This window comes from Mastigoproctus giganteus, chromosome 12, assembly GCF_048544385.1.
Source record: "Mastigoproctus giganteus isolate SK-2022 chromosome 12, ASM4854438v1, whole genome shotgun sequence".
NCBI lineage: Eukaryota > Metazoa > Arthropoda > Arachnida > Uropygi > Thelyphonidae > Mastigoproctus > Mastigoproctus giganteus.
In genome coordinates this window covers 131,320,050-131,346,303 of record NC_143586.1, presented here as the reverse complement: position 1 = coordinate 131,346,303, position 26,254 = coordinate 131,320,050, and the positions used below count along the sequence as shown (strand labels likewise).

General features: G+C 36.6%; 1 protein-coding gene across 1 annotated transcript in view; it reads right to left on the bottom strand.

Annotated features, from left to right (window-relative positions):
- LOC150077432 (KRAB domain-containing protein 2-like) overlaps positions 1-26,254 on the bottom strand; it is an 83,295-nt gene that overhangs the window by 39,729 nt on the left and 17,312 nt on the right. The window contains exon 2 of the mRNA XM_090386278.1: positions 14,596-14,694. Coding sequence (XP_090242404.1) covers positions 14,596-14,694 — 99 coding nt within the window. The remainder of the gene's footprint in view (positions 1-14,595; positions 14,695-26,254) is intronic.

Sequence of the window (26,254 nt, the reverse complement as noted above, 5' to 3'; positions counted from 1 at the left end):
CTAGTTAGTACACTGGACCGAACCTATTGGTAACTCTCTAGGAGGCTTCCGGATCAGCTAGTGTATAATCTTGCTACCTCTACTCTGCCAGACAGTGACTGGAGGGAGTCCGAGTAGCATGTATGCAGGGAGCATTGTCGAGGCTGCGTTATGTCAAGGATCTGGGTATATTCTTACCACGTGTACGCCATATCCAAAAATTTTATTACTTCATACAGCATGTCCCAACCCACTTTTTCTTACTATTGAATACACCTTGAATTGTCAAACTAATAGAGCAAGCTTATCTGCGAAAAGATCTAAACCTCCCAAGCACTTCCTAATTCATTTCACAAATATACGTGGTCTCAATTCTAATCTTAACGATGTCCATTTCCACTTGCAGTCTGCCAAACCCGATGTAGTTTTTCTGACAGAATCTCAGTTATCGGTTGATTCAACTACTGCTCATCTCAGATGCCCAAATTATTCACTGTACGATTCCTTTCGCCTCAAAGGTGGTACTTGTGCATATGTCCGTTCTGATATTCCCTGTCAGAGACTTGGCAATTTGGAATCTACTCTCTTTGATCTTCTCTGGCTTAAAATCTCTCTACCTCATTGTGTAAAATTCATCTGTTGTCTCTACCGTTCTCCCAACTCAACTAATCACTTGGAGCTTTTTGACTTCTTCTCTTTGTAACTTGACTTTCTCCAATCCAACTTTCCTAACAGTGAGGTAATTTTCCTTGGTGATTTTAATGTTCACAACTCCAGCTGGTCGAGATGCTGAGGCTTTTGCAATTACTAATGACCTTGCACAGATTGTTCATTTACCTACAAGAATACTGGACAAACCTTGATACAGCCAACACGCTTGATCTTTTTCTCACAAACAACCCTTCTAAGTACACGGTTGAAGTGAGAGGTCCTTTAGACACTTTTGGATCACAACTTGGTGATTGTCTCTTCTCCAATGGAGCCTTTATCTCACGACTATTCCCAACCTCGTGTTGTTTGGCATTACAAGAATGCAAAATGGAATGACCTGCGAGATTTCTTTTCTTCTTTTCCTGGGTCGGATTACTGTTTCAAAACTTCTGATGTCAACGTTTGCTCAGATCGTGTCAGTGAAATTATTCTTGCAGGAATGGAATCCTTTATCCCACACTCCACTTTAAAATCTCGTCCTTTATCTAAACCTTGGTTTTCCAATAAATGTGCTAAGGCTGTTCAGAGAAGAATGTTGCATATCGTAATTGGCTTGTTTCTAATTCTTCAGTTTCATTTTCTGCCTACACCAAAGCTCGCAACAATTGTAAAGCAGTTATTAATCAGTCCAAACTAGAGTTTGAACAGGCTAAGAGTGGAAAACTTGCTTCTTGCCCTAATGGTAGCCGAGCATTCTGGTCTCTTGCCAAAGCTATTGGTTGCAACTTTTGCCCATCACTGCTCCCACCTCTGTCCAAACCAGATGGTTCTGTTGTCACTTCAGCCAAGGATAAAGCTGACCTGCTAGCATCCCATTTTTCTTCCAACTCATATATTAATGATCTTGGGAAAACACCTCACACCATTCCCAACATGCTCCATTCAATGCCTCCTGTGGGCTTTCGCCAAAAGGATGTCAGAAGGATTTTGACGAATCTTGATGCTAAGAAAGTTCCAGGTCCCAATGGTATTTGTCCACTTGTTCTCAAAACCTGTGGTCCTGAACTTACTCCTATTCTTTGCTGCCTTTTTTCACTTTCTTATTCCAAAGGTGTTTTTCCTTCTGCTTGGAAATTTGCCCATATTCAGCCAGTTCCTAAAAAAGGTTGACAAATCCCTCCCATCCAATTATCATCCCATTGCAATTACTTCTACTCTTTCTAAAGTAATGGAGAAATCAATTAACCACCAACTCTTAAACTACCTAGAAACCTTCCGTCTGATCAGCGATCACCAGCATTGTTGTTTTTTGTTTATTTTTAGGACCATTAGCAACTAAGGCCATATTGCTCCGGGAAATGCGGCGGTCATACCCTGACCTTTTCGCATCCTCCGTATTTGGTGGTGACGGGCTCGAACCCCGGTCTAATCAAGAAGCATGTGCTATGCACTGCTGCTCCTTCCCACCTGGCTACGGAGGCGCCAGATCACCAGTATGGATTCCGTCAGTGTCGATCCACTGGTGATGTTCTGGCTTATGTTACCCATTTATGGACTTTGGAAATGTCCATAAATGGGTAACATTTGCAAATCTTTGGAAATTCAATGGAAAGTTTCAGTGAAACACAAGTAGTTGTTCTTGATATCTCAAAGGCTTTCGATCATGTTTGGCATAAAGGTCTTCTAAACAAGCTTCAATCTTATGGTCTGCCAACTGTTTTTAGTAATTGGTTATCCAGTTTTCTCTCTGATCACTCACTGAGGGTGATGGTAGATGGCTCTCTGTCTTCTAACTTCTCCACTAATGCCGGTGTCCCCCAAGGTTCAGTTCTTTCCCCCACTCTTTTCTTCTTGTATCTTAACGACGTTCTTCCATTGACTGGAAATCCTATCCATAGTTCAGCTTCAACTTCTCGAAAATCTGCCACCAATTCCTTAAATGCCGAACTTCAGGTATTCTCCAGTGGGGCAAAGACAACTTAGTTAATTTGAATCCTTCTAAAACCTAGTCTTGTCTTATATCTCACAAAAAGGATTCTTCTGCTCCTATGTTTATCTTTAGTGACACTCTGATTTCTAGGCAAAATGATATATTTCTTTTGGGGATTACCCTGATTTCTAATCTCTCTTGGCAGAAGCACATTACAAATATTTCTTCCTCTGCATCTAAAAAACATGGTTTTCTCCTTCGCTCTCGGCGTTACTTTTCTTCCAAACAGCTGCTCACTCTGTATAAATTGCAAATCCGCCCTGCCATGGAATATTGTTCCCACATCTGGGGTGATGCCCCCAAAACCTCTCTCAGGCTTCTTGATTCGATTCAGAAGAGGGCAGTTAGGTTAATTAATGATTCATCTCTAACAGAGTCTCTCCACCCCACTAACTCCTAGACGTAATGTTTCTGCTGCATGCCTCTTCTACAGATACTTCCATGGGCACTGTTCTTCTGAATTGGCTTCTATAATTCCCTCTCTCTCTTTCAAAACAGTCCGAACCCGTGCTGCCACCAGCCAACATCCATTTACTGTTGGCTGGTGGCCAACAGTAAATGGATGTTGAAAAAAGAGCCAACTTTTCATCTTCCTCGTTTGTTCATTCAACTGCCGTTTTCTGGAACGTCTTCTTTTATACGTATTTCCTGAAAATTACAGTCTACAGAACTTCAAGTCCAATGTCAACAAATATCTTCTTTCGTCTTCTCAACCTCCAACCCAAGCACGGTACTAAGTACTATAGGTTCTAATACCTCTCGTGTTTGGGGTTTCCATAAAAAAGAAAAAAAAAAGCCACAGAGCTTCCCCCGACCAGTTGGTGAAAAAAAAAATTGAAAATAACCTCCATCATATGGAAGTGGCTGTTCCACTCGCACAACAATGCCCCAGTTCTGCAAAAGAGGCTTTTGGACTCCCTGTGTTTGTGAAAAATCCTCATGGGCTTCTGGTCAAAATTATGTATGCAGTCAGTTGGCAGAACTCTATAAGAAATGTATTAATTGCACTATTCCCACACTTTTTTTCCTTTTTGTATGTACACATTATAAAGTGAATCCCATATACAGACATAGTAGTAATAGTAATAATAATAGCCATATAGCACAAGGAAACCAGAGGTTTCTGCTGCACTGGGTGGAAAAAAAAAAAAAAAAAAAAAAAGAAAAAAAAAAAAGAAGCAGATTAAAAAAAAAGGGCATAGGTGACTATCCCAGTTGACCTCTTTGAATTTATTCAAACTGTCACCCTCAACTACTCATGAGGGTAACCTGTTCCATCAAAGACTCACTGAAAACTTCCTACAATCTAGTCTAAACCTCTTTCCTTCTAATTTGAATTTATGCCTCAGAGTTCTGGAATTCTCTACAACATCTTGCTTCTACAACATTTCTGCTTCACTCATTTTACTAACCCATCTCAGAACCTTATAAACTGCATTCAGTTCACCTCTGAGGTGCCTGGTTGCCAAGCTGTGTAGCCTACACAATCAGAGTCTTTCCTCATACTTTTGCCCATCTTTGGACCATTTAAAGAAGTTCGTTGTCTCTTTTCAGGCAAGGTCTCCATTCTTGAACACAGTATTCCAAATGCGGTCTCACAATTGACTTATACAGTGTCTACAAGATAATGTTCCATAAATCACTGATAGGATACCACGAGCTTTCCAGGTTGCCTGTTTACACTGCTCAGAAAAATTTTATATTTGCCCATATTATAACTTCCAAATCCTTTTTTCCTCTTCGGTTTTTAATTCAACCCAACCAAGTGTATAATTTATTTTTGGGTGGCTATTCCCCAAGTGCATTAAAACCTTGCATTTTTCTGCATTAAAACATAGCTGCTACTTTTCTGACCAGACCATTCTTGGAGCCTATTCAAGTCATCCTGAAGAAGCACTGTTTGGTAGTGATCATTAACTACTCTACCAATCTTAACATTGTCTACAAATTTTGACATCAAGCCTTCTATCCCATCATTGATGTTGTTTATGAAAATCAGAAACAACAGCGGACCAAGAATCGATCCTTGGGGAACCCCACTTCTGACATAACACCAATCTGAAGAATATCCACTGGTCACAATACCCTGCCTTTTCCCCTGCAGCCAACTTGCACTGCATCTTAGAATCCTACCAGTAATCTGAACATGTTCCAGCTTATACAGTGATCTCTCATGAGTGACTGAGTCAAATGCTTTGCTAAAATCCAAATAAACTATGTTAAAAATTGTTCCCTACATCCAGCTTAAGTATTGTTTGTTTGGTTGGTTTTTAGGAGCATTAGCAACCAAGGCCATATTGCTCCGGTGGTCATTCCTTGACCTTTCCGCATCCTCCGTATTTGGTGGTGACGGGCTCGAACCCCGGTCTAATCAAGAAGCGTGTACTGCGCACTACTGCTCCTTCCCACCTGGCTACGGAGGTGCCTCCAGCTTAAGTAACAAAGTAGCAAAACATCAATATAACTTACCCGATTTTCACTTAACAAAACTACGTTGTGTGTTCTTCAGAATCCCATTTTGTTTTAAATGTCTCTGGATTGCACTCAATCATTGGTTCTAAGATTTTCTCTACCACTGAAGTGAGATCAACAGGTCTGTAGTTATCATTTTCACTCTTAGAACAGCCTTTATGTATTGGTGTTGGCACTTCTCCAATCCAAAGAAATCTCTGCCCAGCCCAAAGGTGTCCATACAATTAATTTTAATGGTTCAATACACTCCCTCAAAATTACTGGGTATGGTCTATTGGGCGCTCCCCAATTTACAGAAATCAGACTTCACATAAAAAATTAAAAAAAAAAAAAAAAAATAAATAAATAAATAAATAAAATAAATAATAATAATAATAAAATAAATAACAGTCCGCACAGGAATCAGTTGTAATTGGTGACTTCAAAGATACCTACAGGTCGGTTTCCAGTGGGAACTTTCCAAGAATGCAGACATTGCCCATGTACATAGCTTGCCATGACTTATCATGTAACGTGCAATGACTTGTATGTATTTAGAATGAAAGCTTCTTGTTAAACAATTTCTTCTATTGTCTCATTTTTATACCCTGTTATTTATACTACCACTCTGTCTCGACGACAGAGTGCTTCTGTTTTTTTATCATTGCATGTTTTCTCAGACAGTATGGCAGGAAAGTGTGTGAGTGGACCTGATAATGTTAATGTTTTAAAAAAAGCAGCATACAATTTAAGTTGGCGCCTCTGTAGCCAGGTGGGTAGGAGCAGCAGTGCGTAACACACGCTTCTTGATTAGACCGGGGTTCAAGCCCATGACCACCAAATACGGAGGAGGCGGAAAGGTCAGAGAATGACCACCGCATATCCCCAGAGCAATATGGCCTTAGTTGCTAATGCTCCTAAAAACCAAATAACAAACAATTTAAGTTAGAACAAAAATCAGAAACTCTGAAAATGTATTAAGGTGGAAAAAGAATAACCACCATTAAGACATGTTTTAAGGCTGGCAACATCCACCATGAATGGAATAGTGAAAGGTAAAGAATAAATAAAAGAACATGCAAAAAATTAAGCGCCTTTAAAGTTTACTGTGGGAAAAAGAAGGCATTCATTCAGAGTTCCCTGCATAAATCAGTGAGAAAGACGATCCTCAACTTGCAGATTCTCTGACTCCAACTTCAGTGCCATATCCATCTTCAGCACCATACCCATACAGGCTTTCCACTTCTTCAGCTATTTTAGAGCTGGAAGAGGAGTCTGATATTGACGATGTGATAGCCGTCTCTTCAACCTCATCCTCCTCCAATTAATATTAGTGTCATATAAGTTATATGTATTACATACTTGGTTTTTTTTAAACAATACTCTAATATTGCGGACTTCGTTTACTTTTATATATAGATTTTGGGTGGATCAAAGTTATGTAAAATTTTGACTTATGGAAAGGTTTCTGAAAAACAGCATCCTTACATAATTCAGGAGTGCCAGTATATGAACTCCAGGAGCCTCACTTGTCTTTATGCTTGAAAGTTTTTCTAATTAACAGTCATCTGCAATTTAAAAATCATTAATTTCATAATACTCAGCCTCACTCACACAGCCTCTTCTCAGCATAAAGGATCTTTCTTCAGTAAAGACATATGCAAAGTACCTGTTCAATTCATCCGCAACATCAGTTGGGTTGCATAAGACTGTCCCACACCCAGTACACATCCAGACTGTCCCACAGCCTAATCTGATATCATTAGCTTTTTTTCTGATTTGTATCACATACATATTCACATATATTCCTGCACTGCAACTACTGGTACATGCAGCAACCTGGACAACAAGATTTCTGAAATTTCAGGACCTGCTGTGGGTCATCACGGAACAAATGAATACATGGGCTGTGTTATGGCAACTAAGAGTAAGAAAATGTGCATGTACACTAATGCTAGGAGTATTGTAAATAAATTTGATGAATTTAAAGTACTGAATGCAGATATTGTAGGAATAGTGGAGACATGGTGTCAGTCAAACATAACTGATGCTGAATTTGAATGTGGGGAGTATAAGGTATACAGGAAGGTAAGACAGCACAGGAATGGTAGAAGGGTTATGCTCTTAGATAATAAGAACATTAAATCTAAGGTAGTGTATCCAGTTGACTTGGGTGATGAATTTATTTCCTACAGACATAATGTTAACAAAATGGGTTACATTCTCAACAATTAAATTTGACCATAGTAACGTTAAACAAAGGTCAACAAAACAATATTTTATGCTTAAACAATGATTTATTTATCCAAAGAAATGAAAACATAGCTTTAAAATCAAGCAAATTATAACAATAAAGAAATTATTTGTCATTCAAATATTAAAGAATATTTATTCTTCATCATCAGTCGATGACGACGAAGAATAATGAGATCATGTTTGCTTATGACCTCATATTTTGTTTCCAATATTATTCTTCTTCCTTGCTGTTTCTTTTTATTGACATCACTCCCCGCAGTATTACTTTGTTTTGGCATACTGTACAGTATTAACAAGGGGGATAAAATTGAAATTGTATCCTATCCAGGCTAAGGATAGGATACAAAATACTACACCAACCAACAATAGTAATATCAAAAAATACTTTATTTCTGTCCCATATGTTGAACAGTGGCACAAACAGCTTAATAGATTCTTTAAAGATACTGAATTTAAAATTGTGGCCAGGCCAATACGGAAATTACACACTATACTGAACAATCACTTGGTTCTTTCCGCATTTGCAACACAAATTAATGACCTGGTATACAACATTTCTTGCGGTGATTGTGACTCGTCTTACGTGTTTCTCTCTGAACGTTCAACGTTCTGACGTTCAATGTGTTTTTCTCTGAATATTCGTGTAAATCAACATGAAGCCTCAGTTCGTGCTTCTTGTTCAGCAGCATCAGAATTAGCCTTTCATGCCATTAACGAAAAACATACTTTTTTATTTAACGAGGCCAAAATACTTAATGTCCAATGTAATTATACGCGACTATTAATTGCAGAAACCGTAGAAATTAAATTACACGAGAATTCTGTTAATGTTCGTCGGCCATATTTGATCTCCGATGTGTGGACCTTTACGCGCATGCGCAAAGACAAATAGTCACTATTTAAGTTTCATGTTCAACCTTATTCGGTAATTTTCATTCCTGTGATCACGACATATGGTCGAAAAGCATTGTCAGCTTCAGGAAGAAAAATTGTTTTGAATATTTTCGTTAGATTCTTTTTAATATTTTTACTTGCGTTAAATTGATTTTTAATCGTGTTAAATTGGTTTTTAATTATTTTTTACTCTAATGTAAGTTTTTCGATTTTTTTCGTTTTAATTTCTGGAGAGTATCATAACGAAGTGTTCTACGTACTATACTGAGGTAAACTCCTATTATTTTACAAACAATTGTTCATTATACTCATCAGATTCATTAGGCCTATAACTAGTGGTGAGCTATAGTGGGCTCGCGAGAGCCCATTATTATTTTTTTTTGAAAATTTGAGAGCCCATTGTTGAGACAATCATTTATTTTACAAATAAAATCCTGAATGCAATTATTGAGTGTCCAGAGCCGAAACTACGGTGGGACGAGCAGGGCACCACTCCCAGCATTTTAATGGTGCAATTGATTGTTATGTATTTTACAATTGCTTCATTTTTGATTTAATTACAATCAGACCTCTATTTAATGAACTTCTTTGTAGCGATTTTTTTTTGATTCCCCTAGGTAAACTAATTACTTTTAAAAATAGTTTCCGGTGAACGAAGAAAATTTCCATGTAACAAACGGATTAGGAGAGAGAACTTTGTATGCATTGTTCTCACCTCTGGCCTTTAGGCAATTTAGGTAATTAGAAAGTGCAAATTAAGGGTGAAAGGGATTGCCATTTCAGAATGTTAGTGGTGTCCGTAAAACCTATGCAGTCACATACTGAGAAGTCGTGCTTTTCAATATGCTTTCCATAGCCAGAGGATTATGAAGATTCTCGACACAGATTATAGCGTCTGGTCAACCTGTGTTGTGGTTCCCCTTTACTCCGACAAATGGGCATATGTTTTCGGAGAAGTGAGTGATCCATGCCTTCCAGTAAATTTCTCCAGTCTATGTTTACATGGTCACAATAGCTGAATATCCATGTGATTTCGACATTTTGCACTGTATTGAAAGAACTAGTGAGAGTAGGAATGTAGACCGGGGGGGGGGGGGGGGTTGAGGCAACTAAGATATTATATAAACTTTACGAAGACGAAATGTTGGCAGATTTTGAAACTTTGTCCAGCCCTTCGCTGTGCAGAAAATGTTCTAAAATATAATGGCATACAGGCAATAATAAAAAAAAATAAAATAAAAAAAATGTATCACAATCTCCAATACATTAGTGCGAATTAAGGATGATTGCTAAAGGACTGGATGTGGAAACTATAAAGATTGGTCATATGTTTGGGCCACGATGAGCAGCTTGTAGCTTGCGGATGGCATTGTGGGTTGGAGGAATTATCCCGCTCTGTGCAAACATTTTGAATCAATAGTTAAATATTCCGGATTATTAAATCGACATCCTGCAGGAGCTCTCTTACCTTTCAGAAGTTTTACAGAATGACAATGGTAAAAGCATATAAATTAATTATTTGAACTATCAATGCTATTGCTAATTTGAAAAATTCTGAAGGAAATTATGAAGCCAAAATTGAGAGCATATTCAAGTGGAAAGAATTTGAAGGAATTAAAATCGAAAGTAAAAAAAAATTACCTTGTTATTAAATGCATTGTTTTATCCTTAAAGGATAAGTTATTAATGCAACAGGGTGATTTTAAATTAAATAAAGAAAATAATGATACCATTGAAAGAAATTTTAAACACATGCTTCGCGAAATTGTGGAGTGTGAAAGAACTTTCATCTTGGTGGCAAGATGGTGAAAACCGAATAAGAAATTTAAGTTTTCTGATAAAACATGAAATAAAAATTAATGATTTTAGAGATTTTGTCAAAGACATTTTTATCTTTAAAATCGAGTGAAATTACCTTTTCAATTAAGAAAGCCAGGATATATATTTGAAACCATTGCGATTAGCAGTGCTGAAGCTGAGTGAGCTTTCAGCATAATGAATAACATTGTGTAAATTAAACACGCTGCAGATTATGAGGACCATACATTTAAATGGAAAAACCATTGTTTCAATTTGATCCAGATCGTTAGGCAAACCATTCCTCTGTAATCATTGCTCAGCTATTGAGCAAAGCAGAAGATCAACAACAAATATTAATAAAGAAGTAAATTCTACATGGCAATTTTTAGAATAAATTCTTCTTGAATATTTGTGAAATAATTTTTTTTCATGTAATCTGTGATTTTTTTGTGTACTTTTTCTAGAAAGTTTGTTTTTTATGTAATATTTGTTTTATATTGTGGAATGTTTTGTGATAGTTTTTATATTACTGTGATATGGGAAATATTTCATGTTATTTTTTATTAGCAATATTAAAATTTTATCATGAAAAAAATGTATCCATTATATTTCCCTAGTTGTTAAAAAAAAAGAAGAATAAAAAAGTTGCGCGTGTGCTTGGCACACACGGTAGATAGTTTACGCGAAACATTCTTCGCGTTTCTTTTAGGTATTTTGATTTGTATATATTGATTACAAAATAAAAGAGCTTTTTTTTATTTTAATTATTTTATTGATCATTCACAGATTTTCATAATTTTTGGAAGACAAGATACAATGGATTTATGATAACTAAAGTAAGAGATACTTGCGATTGCAATGTAACTAAATGTCTCTGTAAAGCAGCACCAATTGATGCACTGATCTTGTAAAAGATCAGTACATCGATCAGTAAGTTTTTTTAGATAGATGTAGGAATGTTTTACACATTCACTTATACGCATGGTTAACGGGGTAATAAGCCGCATCTGTCACCCCCCTAAATCTGCCCCTGACTCGAGTTACCATAACAGTCACGAAAAATACATCACACACTAATCACACTACTAGTAGTGCGAGTGTGGGAAGTTGCGGATGATGTCACTTCCGCGACCGATCAAATTTACTAAGTAGAAAGTCGAAAAACTGTGAGCCTATTGTTAAAATATTCACAGCTCACCACTGCCTATAACACACACCGACTCTCATTTTTCCTTTCCCAGTGCTTATGTCACACCAAATAGACTCAACATTGCATTGTCTACCAACATCAATTGGATGCACTTCCATAGATTTTATGTGTTTCTTACCTAACAGCATAACCCTTCCTCCTTTACTGTCCTGTATATCCTTTCTGTACACATTGTACTGCCCAAATTCCAATTCTGCACTGCTTATGTCTGTGACACCACGTCTCTGATATCCCAACAATATCTGCCTTTGATGTCTTGACTAGCACTTCAAGCTCATCGAATTTATTAACTATATTTCTAGCATTGGTGTACATGCAAGTATACATGCACCTGTTTCTACTCTTAGTTACCCTAACACAGCCCATGTATTTACTTGTTCCACTATGACTCCCAGCAGTCCTGGAAATCTCCATTGCCTTGATTTTCAGGCTGCTGCTCAATTGCATTTCAATAGAAGCAGTGCAAGAATCACTTTCACTTCTGCCAGCAGCTACTGTTAATCCATTAGTCTGTGTATCTCCCCAAGCTAGCAGTTTTCCGACCCACCTAACTCTGCCTCGATAGCATCAGCAAATATTCTTGCACTCTTCCTATTTAAGTGTATCCCATCCCTGTAGAAGCAGTGTCTTCTGTTAACAAGCACAGACCAGGCTGAGAAAAATTCTACCCCTTAAGCCTTGCACAATCTCTCCAGGGCCGAATTGATCGACAAGGCTCTCATCATATACTCCCTCCTATCGTGTCTGGACAGAATTGCAGACAATTTCAAATTCAACCCTAACTCACGGCTCTTTTTCAACATGACCTGTACTTGTTAAGTAATTTCGGTGGTCTCCTACTCTCAATATCATTAGTGGCAACATGTAGAATAATACCACCCTTTATGCCCTTAAAAGATGATATCTGCTCTACAACATCATCAACCTTTGCTCCTAGCAGACATACCCTGTTCCTGTTCCACCTATCCTTTTTGCACAATATGTTCCCTGACAATAGAGTCACCGACAACAACTAGTTCCTTTGGGACCAGCGCATTCTGCCTTGGGGGTTGCCGCTGTGTTGTGTAATGTTCAAGTGCAAGCTCTAGTATTGGTGTGGGCAGCCGAGAGCTTGATGGGCCCCTCAATTTAAATCCTTTGAGGGCATCCACCCTGTTCTTCAAGCTCTCATATAGGCCCATAACAATGCTGAGTTGGTGCCTGATTTCCTCACACTCCTTACATCGCACGCACGCGCACACACACATTCCCCTTGACAACATCACGTCCCATTCCTGATAGCTCCACAAACATCAAACAAGCAGTGCACTTCAAAAGGCTGTGATTCAGAGGTCAACTGCCTGTCTCAGTTCTCCCCTGGGCCACAGCACTCCCATTAGTTTGAGCCTTTTGCTTTGCTGCTCTGGTCTGAGTCGTGATTTCTATTCAATTTCAAATAAAATTCCAATACAAAATATAACCCTAAACTTATATCGCAATGCAGTTATAACACTATATATATGTATTTCAGTATCGAATACACGAGGTATTAATTACTTTCAAAATCGCGCTATCTAAATGAAAAATAAAACAAAGAGCTTGACCAGGTCTATAAGCTACTTATAGAAAACAATTTAATCTAACAATTAAGTCAATAAACCAGCTAAATATATTTAAAAACTTAGCATTCGCGGGAGCTGCAAAACTTGTCCAAAACGTGGATTAGATACCCTTACCAATACTAATGAACAAATGTTACAAATTATAGGACATGATCGACAAATGATGAACATTTGGAAAGATGGAAGGTAAAATACTTGGGACACATCACAAGAGGAAAGAAGTATAAGTTGTTGCGGGTGGGAAGGATGGAGTTGGTCGACGAAAAACCTCATGGATGGATAATATCAAGAGACGGGCAGGACTGGGATTCGAAGAACTAGTCAGATGGGCTGAAGATAGGAAAGAGTCGTGATCACGGACCTCTGAACTTAATAGATGACACTGAAAGAAGAAGAAGACTAAAAATCATATAAAACACATTTACGATGTGAGGAGATGAATGACTTTTTCTCTCTGCACATATAGGCATGGAAGAGGATTATAAATTCAGCATAACATGCAAAAATAAACAATTGACAGTCAAGTCCAAATGCAAACATCTTGTATCTTATATTGAATTCTTGTATTGTTACACTACAAGATTTGGAGTGGTAAAGATATAATAATTGGATATTCGAATTAGACATCTGAACTACATCTCACTGACGAATTCAAATGTGCAAGAAACAGATACGTGAAGATATTTCGAACACTACTTCATGTGCATTGGAAAATTAATGTACATGTAAATAAAGTAATTAAACATTTGGTTATGACTATAAAAATAAAATTAAATATTTTATTTATAAATAAATATTTAAAATACTTATTTTCACTTATTTATATTCACAATTGTTTGTTTTATTATATATAGTTACCTATGTAAAGTAAAAATATATTTTTAGTTATGTAAAATGTTTATTGAAATATGAATAAAATTTTTGTTATATGTGTACTTTGTTCCACTTATTAGACCTCACAGGAAAATTTTACTGCATGTCAGTTTTTATTGTAGAGCAACAAAAAGTAATATGCTGTGAAAAAGTCATCAGTTCATCTGAAACGCTAACTGACATTAGTAGGGCTTTCAGACAAATAGTACCTTCCATGTGTTAAAGTCTGCATGTATGTAACATACCTAAAAGGAAAATTATTTCATTGATAGTATTACATTTTTAATAGTCAATCTTCAAGGCCAACCCCACCTACCCACTAAAAAAATATTTGCTGGATTTGTCACTGAAGCGATTATTATTTACACTACTAAAAATGAAGCATCATAAACAAAATATAAATTCAGTCATTAATATCAGAGCACTACTAAGGGGATCAACTTTTCCCTCAATTTATCATATCTTCATCTTTAAAATCATTTTTTAGTTTATGCAAACTATGGCTACCTAGTATGCATGGATAATGACTGGCTGATTCATTAGTCATGAATTAGAACCTATATAATCTACCATTCATTCTTGACAACCTAGATTTAAAATAACAGTACGTATTGTTTCACTGATCCTCTCAAATAAGCAGGTAATTAAAGTAAAATTTAAGTAGGAAATGAAAATAAATTTTAACTATATAATAAAAAGAAAGCATCTGTTACCAATTAAAGCATTACATGTGCATGTTTTTAACTTAAAAGCAATTTTACTTGTCATGAAATTAAAATCAAGATCTATGTTGATTCTATTATATATTAAGAACAAAAGTAATCATAATTATTGCATTTTGGTATTCAGAAGTCTTGTATTTATAGAATGTAATATAAGAAAAAACTGACCTGCATACATAGTGAACTGGAGACTAGTATATTAGCATCACTCTGAACCATAGTACAGATATCAGGATCCAATGTAACTTGCAGATGTTCGTATTCTGACTGGATATTAAAAAAAATTATTTGAACAGCAGTATCATATCTTCATCTTTAATGTATACAAATGATGTATGAATAAGTAAAGCACACATTGTCAGATCAAAAAAGTCTGACTATTTTTCGGAAAAAAAAAAAAAAAAAAAGTATATACAGTATAACATTTTTATAATGGTCCTTCAAAGTAGCTTTCAACCTGATGATATGCAAGTGTCAAAACATTCCTGTCCTTTCTGGATACGCTGCTGGAAGTCTTCAATTGATGAGTTCTGCTATTGCATTCTTGAATGGATATATCACTAAATCAATGTGGTAAACACTAGTGAGCTTGTAAACTCAGGATTTTTTTTGATAATTTTGGGGCTTTCTGTTTGGCATACATTGTATTTTGCAATGAAAGAATAGTTTTAAGCATCTTATTTATACAGATTTGTTTAGTTTTGTATTTATTTAAATATTTAGAAAATTACGTGTTAACACAAGGTCAGCTGTTGCCACCACAATTATTACAGAGCAGCAGTCAGTTTAACAAATAAGTTCTAACCAGGAATGGAGATAAGAATAATTCTTGAATACTTTATTTTGTGTGATTCTATGAGCATATAATTACAGTAAATTCTGTTAAATACAGCATGTTTTACAAAAAAAAAAAAAAATAATAATAATAAAAATTTTTTTTTTTACAATCTGGAAATATTAAGGAAGTAATCTAGCACTTGTTATCAATAATCACATTGGTCTTTAAAAATCATCGCAAAAAAAACAAAAAGAGAAGACATTTCTTTCTTTATAAGCTGCTTACAAGACTATCACATCCTTTTATCTGTTTTTGTGGCCATCAGGATTTAAAGTGCAGAAATAGTGCAATGGCCTTAATTCTCACAAGAGAACAAATTTGCCTTTGCAATAAGTTTCCCTGGTAAATAAATAAATAAATTTCCATTTTATTCTCATTATGACCAAGGCCAGGAGAATTTACATATTCACTGTGACTGCACACTGTGAATAATTTATAGAGGGCAGCCAGACAGATTTTTGGTGCCACATATAACAGGCTGTGCATTTTTCATGGCAGCATATGGGCTTGAATCTACAACCTATTTACTTATGGCTGTGCATGCTAATCATCATGCTAATTTATTTTGTGGCTGGACCATGGCCAGTAGCAAAATAAATAAAAATTTTCTGTTTATATTCTGGTACAAACTCATAAGGTCAGAGGAGCTTACAAGATAGAGAAAATACAAGAACATTATACTGTAATAGGGTCTCACATTTTGTGAGTATGGGCTTGGCACATCCAGGGTCCTGAGTCATCATTCTTCTTTTTCTTTGTGATTCCCTTCTTCTACTTCCGACACACACACACACACACACACACACACACACACACACACACACACACACACACACACACACACACACACACACACACACAGGGTAACTCAGAAATTTATTTTAGCTAGTGTAGCATAAGCCTCAGGCTTCCTTGCACTATATGGCTAATAAGAATAAGAATAATAATAAAATAGTCATGCAGGTTTGAATGATGGTCACTCAGAGCACATGCACTTTGTATCCTCATACTTGGCCCCTCAGCTATGGAGGCCTATTGTTGTATTTTCAAACAGATGATCTCTACAAAAGGTTAATTGGCTATTTGTTTAAAAGATCAGAGTGCTATGGCAGCCTGTTTCAGAACTGACTGGTCTCTCATTAAATAGCAGGTGGTCTTAGTGACGACATTCAGACAAAACAGTTGTAAAAATGTTGTTTGATGTGTTGTTTATAGTGTAATATAGCTAAAGCTATCTGTTGGAAGCAGTGCAACTCATAGGGAGGCAAGTTTGTTCTGCTACGAGAATGCATTGTCCCTGCAGCTTTAAATCCTGCTGCCAGAAGAGCAGATGAAAGGACAAGACAGTAATAACAAATCCAAATAAGTTTGGTTGTTTGCGTTTAACAGTTATTGAAATGTACTTCTCTAAACCTGCTCAAGTACCTCTCTAAAATCTGGATTTTAGAGATTAATACTTCAATGACAGCCATAAGCAGGTGGAATTGATTATTGCTTCTATTATGATGCAATAGCCTGAAAAGCAGGACACATTATAAGGCTTGCTTGGAGTCCATGTGAAACTATCAATTGCATGGGCTGTGTGAGTTATTAAAAAAACAAAAACAGGCACACATTTACTTGCTTATAAACTAATGGTGGGAGTATAGTAAGTAAATAAATCTGATGAGTTTGAAGTATTAATTAAGTTCTAATATGCTGTTATTGGGAATGCAGAATTTGAACATAGCAATTATGTGTACAGAAAGGACAGACATGATGGGGAAATGTTGGCTTTTGGTTATGAAGCAGAGATTAAAAACATTCTAAAACAGTTGCTGGGGTATTTCAATGCAGCAGTTGAAATAAAATCAAAATCTAGTTGTCTGTGTTATTAGTGCCAGACCAAGGTATTTTCACGCCCCGGGCAGAAATATTTTTCAGCGCCCTGCTAGTCCGTGCCTTAATCCGGCCAGCACTATGTGTTATATTTTGATCATGAGGGGATAGTGAAGATCAAGCATTAAATCCTCAGAGCTTTGACTTCGGGTTATTTTCAACTTGAGGCAAATACTATTATCCACAGTTCCACTTAAAACTGCTAATACCTTTTTAAATTATATAAGCATCACCTGAATAGGCGATGCTATACATTTAAAAATTTCGGACACCACCACCATATACCAATTCGGAGCTCAATGGCTTTTCACCAGCAGGTAGATAGTCTCTACTGAAATGATGCAGGTAATATATATAAATTCCGATTTCATTTCAACTACTGAAATGAAACACTCCTGAAATTCCTGCAGTATTAGCATTACCATTGACATACGATGCAAGAAAGCAAGCTAATGCAGCTTCAGCCAAAAAAAAAAAAAAAAAATCTATAATACTTTATTACTAAGTGCATGGGTTGAAGGTTGAAAAGATGAAAGAAGATACTTGCTGAGAAGTGAAAGTGCAGCCCAATTCCAGAGGTTAAACTTCCATACACAATTTGGCTGTTCACTTGAACAAAATACATTATTCACAGTTTGGCATTTGTTTGCTATAATGAGAGACAACCCGCACTTGCTGGTGAGAAGCCTTTAAAACAGTTGTCCTGGCAGTGTCTCAGATTTTTAAATATATTAGCTGATTCACCTAGTCAGGTGATGCTGCACAATTTAAAAAGATATTAGCAAACTTAGGTAGAACTGTGGATAACAGTATCCAAAAGCTAACTATTGCATCGAAATATCCATCTAATTCTTGTAGTACTGTCATGTCAAAGTGGCCAATGAGCAGATATCCTTTCTGATATCTGCTCAGTGAAAAAAACCTAACCAGCTACGTGCAAATTCAGTTTGCCAGTAACATAATGCAATTATTTTTATGTGAAACTGCTTGTTTCACCTACAAATAATTGCAAATTGTACATATATTTGAAAAATTTCCATACCTTACTGCTGAAGCTAACAAACAGAATATTTGCACAGATTTAGAAGAAAAAAAAATACCAGTTTCACCAACAAATAAAGTGTATTTCAAGCATTACACACTTGGCATCGCCTAAAAAGATTTTTTAGAGCTAAAAGCCTCAAACTACAGAAAATTTACTAATCTAACAAATTAGCGTATAGCATCATGCTAGTTCATAGCAAATCACCGAGATAGGTGAAATGGCATCTTTTTTTGTTATATCTCATATTGTGAATGCCTTCACAATGAGTTGCCATGATAATGCACTACTTCAAATAAGCAATGCTTCACCAGTGGAAAAGACTAATGTCACTTATTCTCGGCAGATACCACCACCCAAACAGCCATGTCAAGGCTTTTTGGCCTTTCATCTGTGGGTGGGTAGGTAGCCTGGTGTTACAATAAGTGGCAACCCAGTTATGAAGTATAAATCCACAATATAAGAGATGCCAGATGGTGTGCAAAAAGGTTTTTAGAGCTAAAAGTCTCAAATTACGGAAAATTCATTAATACAAGTTAGTAGTAGTAGTAGTGGCATATGATGCAAGAAAGCAAGTGTATGAGCTTATGCAGCATCAGCAAAAAAAAAAAACAAAAAAAAACACACCATTCCCTCCAAATGCCAGTCCAGTTCCTCCCTAAATTTATTTAACCTATCAACTTCCACGACAGATGGAAGTTTGTTCCAGCAATTAACCACCCGCTGGCTAAAGGCAAATTTCCGCACATCTATTATACATCTGTCTTTTCTTAATTTGAATTTATGCCCCCTTAGGCTCGTAATCTGAACAAGTGGAAGGATCCCATCAGAATTCAGCATACTCAACCCATTCAAGGCCTTATACACCTCAATCAGATCACTGCGCAGGTGCCTAGTCTTCAGCCACTGCAATTTGCAGAACTTAAGCCTCTCTTGGTAAGAGGATCCCTTCATTCCCCTCACTAATCTTGTTGCCCTTCTCTGTACACGCTCAAGCAAATCTATATCCTTCCTAAAATGAGGCCTCCAAGACCTGTACGCAGTACTCAAGGCATGGCCTGACCATTGCCTTATACAGAGTGACAATCACTTCCTTTTCCCTGCTAGCAAAATTCCTATATATCATTGACAAAACCCCATGACCTGCCCTGGCAGCCTGTCTGCATTGCTCAGAAAACTTCATATCTGACTGCCCAATTATTCCCAGGTTTTTTTCATTTTCTACCACCTTAAGAGTATCACATAGTTGGTATGTTTCTCTGGGGGTTACTTCTACCCATATACAGTACTTTGCATTTGTCAAGGTTAAACTTCAGTTGCCACTTCTTAGCCCATCTGCCCAAATTTTCTAGATCCTGTTGCAGTAGCGTACTGTCATTAGTGTCATTAACAACCCTGCCAATCTTTGTATCATCTGCAAACTTCGACAATAAGCCTGACATACCTTCATCAATATCATTGATAAATATACAAAACAACAGTGGACCCAACACCGAACCCTGTGGGACTCCACTAATAACAGCACCCATTGTTTACCACCCTCTGTCTTCTCCCACTGAACCATCCTTTCGTCCATTGTAGCAACTTACCCTTAATACCATTCTGCTCCAATTTGTACAATAATCTGCCATGCATAACAGTGTCAAAAGCTTTCATGAACTAACATGATGCTATGCTAATGCATCATGTTAGTTCTTAGTAAAATATGCATCATGTAATAACTAGCATCATGTTAGTTCGTAGTAAATAACCGAGTGACAACTGAGTTATGAAGTATAACTCTACAATATGAGAGACACCAGATGGTGTGCAACAGCATAGACCAGTGGTGTTCAACCTTTCCCCGTACAGGCCATATTCAAAGTTAGATTTGTTTTGCGGGCCGCACTGAGTGATTCAAGAAAAATTAGTTTGTTACATTTTCCACATCTTGTTACATGTAAAAGGAAGTTTCTGTTTTCATGCTACTATTTTTTATTTTCAGGCTATATATAAATAATGCAAATTCCCAACACTTTCATGTGCAACAAATCTATGTCAGTGATTTATTTTTTAGATTTTATTAAAATGATAAAAATATGACTTACTTTTGGTTTTTAAAAAAATAATATCTTACGTTACTATCTATAGGATCAATCTTTTCTATTTTTTAGAAAAAATAGAAAAAATATTTTTATATTTTTTATATTTTTCATCTCAAGCAGAGATCAATAAGGGAATTACGAAAGGCAGAATGGCTATCGGCCTGTTAAATTCTGTTCTATGGACAGAAATATTTTAAATAAAACAAAGAAACTTGTATTTCAAACGATAGTACAAAGTCTTTTATTATATGGATCTCAGACTTGGACTTTGAACAGACGATGGGAAAACAAATTGCTCTCCACAGAAATGAATTTTTGTAGATGCTTAGCAAGAACTTCTAGGAGAGATAAAAAAAAAAGGAATGAAGACGAGAGAGAGAGAGAGAGAGAGTGAGAGAGAGAGAGAGAGAGAATGGAAGTGAAAAAGGATAAAATTGTTACTATCAAAGAGAAGCATTAAAATGATATGAACATGTAAAACAGATACAAGAAACCCAAGAAACCAGATATCCAAAGGCAATCCCAGAATGGGTAGCACCAGGAAGAAGGAGAAGAAGAAGACACGAATAGATGGAGTGAAGAAGTGTATGACAGCTCAAGGTCTAATTGACCAAGACATTTCAAACCGTACTTACTGGCTGGAAAAAATTACCACCAAAAAATAACTTGTAGGCTGAGGAAACCCACTGCAATTGGAAATACTCCTCTATTAAAAAAACAAAAACCTTACTTTTGCTTTTAAATGTTCACTTTAGAAAATTCACAATCTTAAAAAAAATCACTGCTTTTCAATATTAAGGTGAATAAATAAATATAATGCTACACCTAAAATTGAAAAATATTCAAAAATTTTATTAAGTATACACAATTGCATTTACTGAACAAAACATTTAATGAGATTTTTTTTTGATAATTAACAAAATTTAAAATGCTGTTTTAGTTCACTTTCTGCGCGGGCTGTATAAAAATAATTTGCGGGCCATATCCAGCCTGCAGGTTGGGCACCCCTGGTATAGACTAAAAAGGTTTTTAGGGCCAAAAGCCTCACACTAATAGTGCATGGCATCATATTAGTTCGTAGCAAATTATCAACGTTGGTGATGCACTACAGTTAAAAGACAAAATTTTTCTTGAAAAACAATTCTGCAATAAATTTGTCTTCTATATAAAATACATATGTAAAGGGAATACGTACTTTTGGATGCACCTCTGTGTGATTTGTATTTTTAAGAAAACTTATGCAACAGATAACTATCAAAAAGATCTGCTGACTGACAAGAAAAAGCAAAATCAGGTTAACATTTGTCTCAACGTCTTCAAGAAAAACTTCTGAAACAGATGCAGCATTTTTCTGGGGTTTTCAAAGGTGAAGAAACATGGGCTTATGGATGAACAACTCTGAAACAAAGCAACAGACTTCATAATGGAAATCACAACAAATGACGGTCAGACAAGTTAATTCTGAAGAGCAGTTTTATAGGTGATGCTGATGCATAATACAAAGAAGTTCTACAACATCAACAGAAAGATGTGCAATTAAAATGTCATGAAGAATTGGTGCATTGAAGACTGATTTCTTCAATATTGTACAGTATGTTCAGAAAGTCCTGTTACTTCCTGCTCCCTCCCCACCACTAAAAAAAATTGAAAAATGCCAATAAAGAAAAAACTACTAACAGTCACTCTTAAGTCATACTAAAAATATGCGCTTGCACAATTTTTCATTTCTATATCTGACTAATACTGTGTTTTCATGCTTTACACTTTTCTACATAAGAAATATTAAGTTATTTATTATGACTTTTACATTTATTGTTATATTTACATTCAATTTTACAAGGAGCACATAATACAAAATCCATAAAAATTTGCAAGTATATTTACAGTCGAAGCTCTATATAATGACCCCCCAGGGGAATGAGCAAATAGTTGTTACATCAGAAGCACGTTATATCGATTGTTCATAAAATAGCATTAGGTTAACGAGAAATTGGTTGGGAATCACCACATAAGATCTTATAAAGTGTGGGAAGTTAAAAGGAGGGTTGCTTATAAAGAGTTCCGACTGTATTTCTTTATGATATACAGGGTGTTTCAGTTAAACGTTTCAGAACTTCTAAGAGGGGTAGGGTACATCCTGACAACTCGAAATCATATAGCAATGTGGGGTCGGAAATGCTTTCCTGAAGCGGTGTTGTACACAGAAGCACCATAAAGAAAAGAGACCGTAAGTGAGAAATCGTTTTAATAATACATGAAAAGAAGCAAAAGGTACATGGATTAAAGTAAGTGTTCGAAGTTTCTTCCACGGGCTACAATGCACGCCTCACATCTCCGACGCATGGACATCTGAACATTCTGGAATACTCCAGGCAGCGTGTCCAGACACAGCAACCGGAGGATTATGCACCTCGTATTGCTTTCGCACAGTGGTACCTTGGAAAATGTGCTACAAATCCCCTTTTTCCTGCTGAAGTGTTGTTTTCCGATGAGGCATCCTTCACAAGGGAAGGAATTTTCAACACGCATAACGACCATATCTGGGCGGTCGAGAACCCGCATGCAATACGACATCGTGCAGCACAGATTCGATTTTCGGTCAATGTATGGGCCGGTATTATGGGAGATCACCTTATCGGACCTTACCTGTTACCGTGTCGTCTAACCGGACCTATCTACTTGATCTTTCTGCAGCAAGTATTGCCACAACTTTTGAGAGATGAACAGATTTCTGCATCGACGCAACAGACAATGTGGTTCCAACACGATGGAGCCCCTGCCCATTATAGCGGAGATGTTCGTAACTACCTGGATGTCACATTTGGTCAACAGTGGATGGGACGTGGTGGTCCCGTGCGTTGGCCTGCTCGGTCACCCGACCTATCATGTCTTGATTTTTATTTCTGGGGTCATATGAAATCGCTAGTTTATGACACCCCTGTTGACAATGCTGAGGAGCTGGTTGCAAGAATCGCAGTAGCTGCCGAAGAAATTCGAAATTCGCCTGGAGTATTCCAGAATGTTCGGATGTCCATGCGTCGGAGATGTGAGGCGTGCATTGTAGCCCGTGGAAGAAACTTCGAACACTTACTTTAATCCATGTACCTTTTGCTTCTTTTCATGTATTATTAAAACGATTTCTCACTTACGGTCTCTTTTCTTTATGGTGCTTCTGTGTACAACACCGCTTCAGGAAAGCATTTCCGACCCCACATTGCTATATGATTTCGAGTTGTCAGGATGTACCCTACCCCTCTTAGAAGTTCTGAAACGTTTAACTGAAACACCCTGTATATATATATATATATATATATATATTTTTTTTTTTTTTTTCCTCAAATTTATATAAAGTTTAATTTTAAAATTAATTAAAAAAACAGCACAATTAATACAAAAGTAGAAAATTAATCTGGCATAGTTATGCTAGAGAAGAGGGTCTTGAGTGACCTCAGGGAGAGGGGTGATGTAGGTTGTGTTCCTTTACTATTGGCAAAGGAATGTTAAGTATTTAACCCTTCAGTAGTCACATGGATGACAACTGTCACCATGGAATTTTAAATTGGTGCCAATAAATGGTAACTGCACTTGCAGCTCTCAATAACTTTCTGTCTTAAGCTAATTTACTGTATCTGTGTGAATCAAGGTCAGCTGGTGGTTAGTTTTTTTTCTGAATAATACACAAATTGGGTTGGAGGCCAATAACCATTAGCCTTTGTGAATCTATTTAAGTTATCAACTTCTACAACGGCAGGTGGAAATTTGTTCCAGCAATCAACCACTCGCTGACTAAAGGCAAACTTCTGCACATCTATCCTACAACTTTCTTTCCTCAATTTGAATTTATGCCCTCTCAGGCAATTATCCTGAGCAAGAGAAAGAATCCCATCGGCATTGGGAATGCTCAAACCATTCAAGGCCTTATACACCTCAATCAGATGACCTAGCAGGTGCCTCCAGCCACTGTAATTTGCAAAACTTAAGCCTTTCTTCGTAAGAGCAACCCTTTGTTCCATTCACTAATCTTGTTGCCCTTCTCTGTTCTCGTTCCAACAGCTCTGCATCCTTCTCAAAATGAGGCCCCCAGACCTGTATACAGTACTCAAGCTATGGCCTGACCACTGCCTTATACAAGGGAATAATCACATCTTTATTATTGCTAGAAAAATTCCTGTATACCATTGACAAGATACCATGAGATACTCTTGCAGACAGTCTGCACTGCTCAGAAAACTTCATATCTGATTGCAGAATTACTCCCACTTTGGGGTTACTGCTTCTCATATGTAGTACTTTACATTTGTCAGTGTTAAACTTCAGCTGCCACCTCTCGGCACAGCTGCTCAACTTTTCTAGATCCAGTTGCAGTAGTGTATTATCATTAGTCATTAACAACCCTGCCAACCTTCGTATAATCTGCAAACTCAGACATTAAGATGTTGAATTAAATGCTGATATACCATCAACAATATCATTAATAAATACAGAAAACAACAATGGACCCAACACTGAACCCTGGGAGACTCCACTAACAACATTAGTCCACGAAGAGCAGTATCCATTGATTATCACTTTCTGTCTTCTTCCACTCAACCATCCCTTTATCCAGCAGCAATTTGCCTCCAACGCTACACTGCTCCAATTTGTGAAGCAGTCATCCATGTGCAACAGTATCAAAAGCCTTTCTAAGATCCAAATATATGATATCAAAATTGTTCTTTGCATCCAGTTCCTAACATCATAGTATCCAATCACATTGGTCAGACAAGACTTCCCCTTAACAAACCCATGCTGTGCCCAAGCTATAACTGAAGTCTTGCTTAGATGATCCTGCAGCGCTTCTTTAACCAGTGCCTCTATTAATTTCCCTGGAACAGAAGTTAAAATAACAGGTCTGTAATTACTTGTGTCGTTCTTTGATCCTCCTATGTGAATTGGGGTTACATTTGCACATCTCCAGTCTGTGGGGATTTCCCCTGAATTTAAGGATGCTCTCATAATTATGGCTAAGGGCTTGTTTACTTCCTTTCCTGCCTCCTTTAATATAACTGGATAGATCCCATCCATCCCAGGTGCCTTCCTTATGTTTATCTTCCACAATTTCTCCTCCACTTTGCTCTCAGTTATTACAAAATCATCTAGCTTACTGCCAGAGTTTAATACACCTCCGGCATTCCCCTCCCTGAATAACTCCTCTTGTGTGAATGTAGATGCAAAATACTCATTTAGTTTGTTAGCTAACTGAGCAGGATCATCAACTGATGAATCATCATCCACATGACTAACTGCATTAAATTCTGCTTTACATTTCACATTGCTGTATTCTGGTTCAGTGTTGATTCTGAGTTAATTTATTCTGTCCTTGTTATGATTCCAGTTTTTGCTAAAAAATAAAGTGTGTACTGTAGTGCAAACTTAGATTTTGGAGTGTAATGTGCTTGTTTACATTTAGTTTTTGTATAAGTAGATTTTTTCTTGTCATGTTCCAAAAGAGTAGGTAAATTTAGTGCTGAGAGTGAAGCACTAGTGAAAAAATGAGAATACAGATGACATGACAAACTAAACTAACCTAACATAACTTAACCTATATTTACTGTAATAAAATACCATTATTTCTCAAAAGAAATATTTCTTCAAAATATATTGTACACATATCACGGAAACCAATATCTTTACTCTGTGTTTAATGCATATACAATTCCATTAAATATTCTATTAGTATTGCATATCAGATTATTTCATGATGAACCTTCTATAAATAATAATGTACTGATTGATAGAATAAATATAATCGATACAAATATTCAATATTTCTATCTTCAGTAATAGAATATACAGTATTTACCATCGATGCTTAATACAAATATTTTACTAATGTTGAACATCAGATTAGTTATGGCCATCCTTTTCTTCCAGAAACTTAAACCAGTTTATACGGTCTCTGAGCAGATCAATAAGAATAAAATTACAACGGGGCAAAAAAAAAAT